The 3856-nt window shown below is 38.5% G+C and overlaps 1 protein-coding gene across 1 annotated transcript; it reads left to right on the top strand.

Annotated features, from left to right (window-relative positions):
• Nucleotides 1–499: 499 nt before the first annotated feature.
• Nucleotides 500–2613, top strand: LOC126505688 (resistin-like alpha). Its single transcript, XM_050148914.1, has 4 exons — nucleotides 500–597; nucleotides 777–922; nucleotides 1747–1827; nucleotides 2339–2613. Exons 2-4 carry the CDS (start codon nucleotides 802–804, stop codon nucleotides 2470–2472), a joined length of 336 nt encoding a protein of 111 aa, XP_050004871.1. The 5' UTR covers nucleotides 500–597; nucleotides 777–801; the 3' UTR covers nucleotides 2473–2613.
• The last annotated feature ends 1243 nt before the right edge of the window (nucleotides 2614–3856 follow it).

Here is a 3856-nt window from a genome sequence, read left to right on the forward strand (position 1 = left end):
TTTTTTATTTTTTGTCTTTTGGGAGCATTGATAGAGGATTTTTGGTGAAAAGGTTGAATAAGTCTGTCTGGGATTTAGATTGGTTTTTTTTTGTGTGTGTGTGTCCTGTGGAAAAACATATTTATATCCTTTTCCTGAGGTTATTAGTACATCTGGCCCTTTTCAAATGCCTGTTAAAAGATTTTTTTTCCAGATTACTAAAGGAATAGCTAAACAGGTAGGAGGCTCTCCTCTTGGCAGCTCAACTGGTCACAGACTCCTTCTGGTTAGTTGCTCCTGTAACACTAGGTAGGGGCATTTTGGAAACACTTTGGTAACACTCAAGTTTCAGATTTCCCAGGTATGTGGAGTTTGTTTACTCCATGAGGCTTAAGAACCTCTCCACATGTCCTTAAGAGAATGTTTCAATTCATAGGATATTGAAAAAAAAAAAATCCTATGCCTCAGCTGCCAAAGTTCTTTGGAAGTATAAGAAGTATTTACATGGTAGTGATGGAGGGTTGTGTGTTTTATATATTATGGGTAGCCAGGCTGATAATCCCACAGGGTCTAAAAGCATCCTTGCTCGGTCAGGCCTTGGAAACCTTTGTGGTTTACGTGAGTGAATCTTCTCTGTGGGAACACTATTTGATTCTGCAAATAGCTAGAATGTTTGCATCATGGTTACTTTGTTCTTCCTCCTTACTCTCTCCAGAGTGTTAACTGTCTCTTCCTTTCCCTCACAGCTAGCTACTCCACAACTCAGTGATTTCATCATCTTTGCTTTTCTCTTCCAGCCCCAAGACACAAACATTCAAAAGGATGAAGACTACGACCTGCTCCCTGCTCATCATCATCTCCTTTCTTCAACTGATGGTCCCAGTCAATACCGAGGAGACCTTAGACTCTGTCATGAAGAAGCTCAAGGAAGCTCGCAGTCTAGGTAACTGATGGGGTAGGAGAATGCTGAGCTTAACCAGGGGTCATATCTCCTATTCCTAAATTATAATTATATCTCTATCCTATTTCTAGACTCCACCCATATTTAATCAATTCTGGCCCTAATTCCCTGTTCAGGATTTCTTTATAATATTATCCTTTTTTGAGTTCATGGTTAAACACTCCATTTTCATTGATAATCAATAGACCTAGGAGGTTTATTTTATGCAATTTATGAACACATTTGAAGCTTAATATAAAAATAATATAAACTTAGATCATTTTAATTTTCACTGCCATTGTAAGAGGTAAGCACAACTACTATTTTGACTTCAAATATGAAGACACTGTTTTTTTATTGATTTTTATTGAGCTCTACATTTTTCTCTTCTCTCCTCCTTGTCTCTCCCCTCCCCTTCAATCCTCTTCCAACATCCCCATGCTCCCAATTTACTCAGGAGATCTTGTCTTTTTCTACTTTCCATGTTGATTAAATCCATGTATGTCTCTCGTAGAGTCCGCATTGTTGTCTAGGTTCTCTGGGATTTTGATTTGTGGGCTGGTTTTCTTTGTTTTATGTTTAAAAACCACTTATGAGTAAGTACATGTAATAATTGTCTTTCTGGGTCTGGGTTACCTCACTCAAAATGATGTTTTCTAGCTCCATCCATTTGCCTACAAAATTCAAGATGGAAGACACTAAGTCTTAAAAACTTAGTCATTGTCCCACTAGTGAAAACAGGGATATCTCCAAGATAGAGGATGACTAAGAAAGGGAGCTGTAAGAACAAGAGATTATGGCAATAACCCTTATTCTTTTCCCTACAGAGCGTCCTCCCTCTGCTATGACTAAGAGTCTCTCCTGCACTACTATCAAGGCTTCAGGTACACCGGCTTCCTGTCCACCAGGTGAGTAACTCATAAGGGGAAATTTTGAGTAAGAAGCCCTGTGCACCCCATCAAACTCTAATACCTGTGTCTTCAAATATATCAGATTTTTCCTGCCATGGAGCTGAGCCATAATCCAAGTTGCCTAGACATACCTTCCTGATTTCCAGTTCCCTTAAGGATGCTACTGATGGACCCTGTGTTTGTTTTTCCAGTCACTTTTTCCTTCATATGACAGTCTACCTGGACTTCAATTGCGTGGTCATGAATATGGCCTTCTTTTCTTTCCAATTCTATTCCCTTGTAGTGGTAGAATAGGAGCCAGCACAGAGGTGGATTTGCCATCAATTGGAAGACAGTGGAACACCAAGTCCTTTAAGTGATTTTTTTCTTGATGATCACTCTCAAAATTGATTTAACTTTATGTCCCACAAAACATAGATATGTGCATGAGCTTCCTAGGGATAGCAGTGAAGGACTCTCCTTTTAAAGTCCTAGGTCTCTAATGGCTTTTTCTCACTCAACCATGCAGGAATGATTGCTACTGGTTGTTCATGTAGCTTTCTTTGTGGAGATGTCCAGCATATCCAGAATGAAAACATTTGCTACTGTCTGTGTTCAAACGTAGACTGGACCATTGCCCGCTGCTGCCAACAGAGGAAATGAAAAAGACGAGAATTCAGTTTTGAGATAATGATTATAATGAAGCTGTGATTCCACCTAAGAGATCTGATTCATTGTCCTTGTGATGAATTCATATTACACAGTAATCCTACTTCTTAAGTAATAAAGAGAGATTTGCACTCATCTCTGATTATGTCTTCAATGTTACTATTCGTAGCTTGTGGTGCAATGTTGCAAGAAGACAGTTTTAGTAGCTCAACGATTATATTTCACTGGATCTGAGATGGGTTGCCGAGAAAGAACAGGATGGGGACAATGGATCTCCCCCATTCAATTCTCCTACTCACAAATTTTAATACAAAGTAGAAGTACATTGGATGGCATGAAATACAAAGAAACGGAATAGCATGCTTTTTATGGGAACCAACATCTACAACATGTTCAAATAAGTTAAAGTAGCTAAGATTTGGAAGACTGTAAAGTGTGGGCAAATAGGGGGAAATTTAAAATAATTATGTTCTAATTTTTCAACATGTATGTATATGCCTTACAATTTAAGTACCTTCAAGATGGCTTTAAGGTGACTTCTTTCCCGATCACATGTCTCACATATGTCGAAAAGCACCACAGTCCTCACCTGTTACTGAGAATTATGATATTGCACCTAACTGGAGCATAAAAAAGTCACAGAATCCCAAAACAAAAACTAGTTTAATATATTGATTACATTGTTAAGAAAGTAAAAAAGTGGTTGGGTATTAAATGTTTTATAAGGTTGGGGGTATCTAATTTTGAGCCTTTGAAGAAGTTATAATTCATGTGTCAACTTTAGACTATCAAAATAATTTTAAGTAATAAATAATGGGGTGACTATTGAGAACTTAAAAAGAATTAAAATAAATTAACTACAACTACAATAAAAATCTTCTCTTTCCATCCTGTTAATTATGGTAGTAGGTTTCTCAAAGCTAGAAGCCATGAAGAACCAACCCACTTTTTATATTTAAAATTCACATAAAATAGCCAGCCATGTTAGTGTATACTAGTAATCCAAGTATTGAAGGGGCATAGACAGGCAGATTCCTTGGACTTACTGCCTAGCCAGGGTAACTGGATTCGCAAGCTTCAGGCAAAGTGAGAGAACAAGATGGACAAAATCTGAGGACAATTACAACAAATGACTTCCGGCCTGCTCACATATGTACAGATACACAGTGAATGCACTCGCACACACACAGACACAGAGTGGAGAGGAGGTAGAGAGAAAAGGAGAGATGGTGAGACAAAAGAGAGGGAGAGAGAGAGAGAGAGAGAGAGAGAGAGAGAGAGAGAGAGAGAGAGAGGGCTTAAGCGCCAGATTGTACATGTGAAATGAGCATTTTCCTCCAGGGTCAGTTAAGTTCTAGGGGAGGAGTTCAAAGTGTAA

Source organism: Alexandromys fortis, unplaced genomic scaffold (genome assembly GCF_014885135.2).
Source record: "Alexandromys fortis isolate MF-2015 unplaced genomic scaffold, M_Fortis_MF-2015_v1.1 scaffold_4, whole genome shotgun sequence".
In the NCBI taxonomy this organism is placed as follows: domain Eukaryota; kingdom Metazoa; phylum Chordata; class Mammalia; order Rodentia; family Cricetidae; genus Alexandromys; species Alexandromys fortis.

Coding starts and splice junctions, on each gene's coding strand:
- LOC126505688 (XM_050148914.1), top strand. CDS start 802: ATGAAGACTACGACCTGCTCCCTGCTCATCATCATCTCCTTTCTTCAA. Junction 923..1,746: donor CAAGGAAGCTCGCAGTCTAG/GTAACTGATGGG, acceptor TTTTCCCTACAG/AGCGTCCTCCCTCTGCTATG. Junction 1,828..2,338: donor ACCGGCTTCCTGTCCACCAG/GTGAGTAACTCA, acceptor TCAACCATGCAG/GAATGATTGCTACTGGTTGT.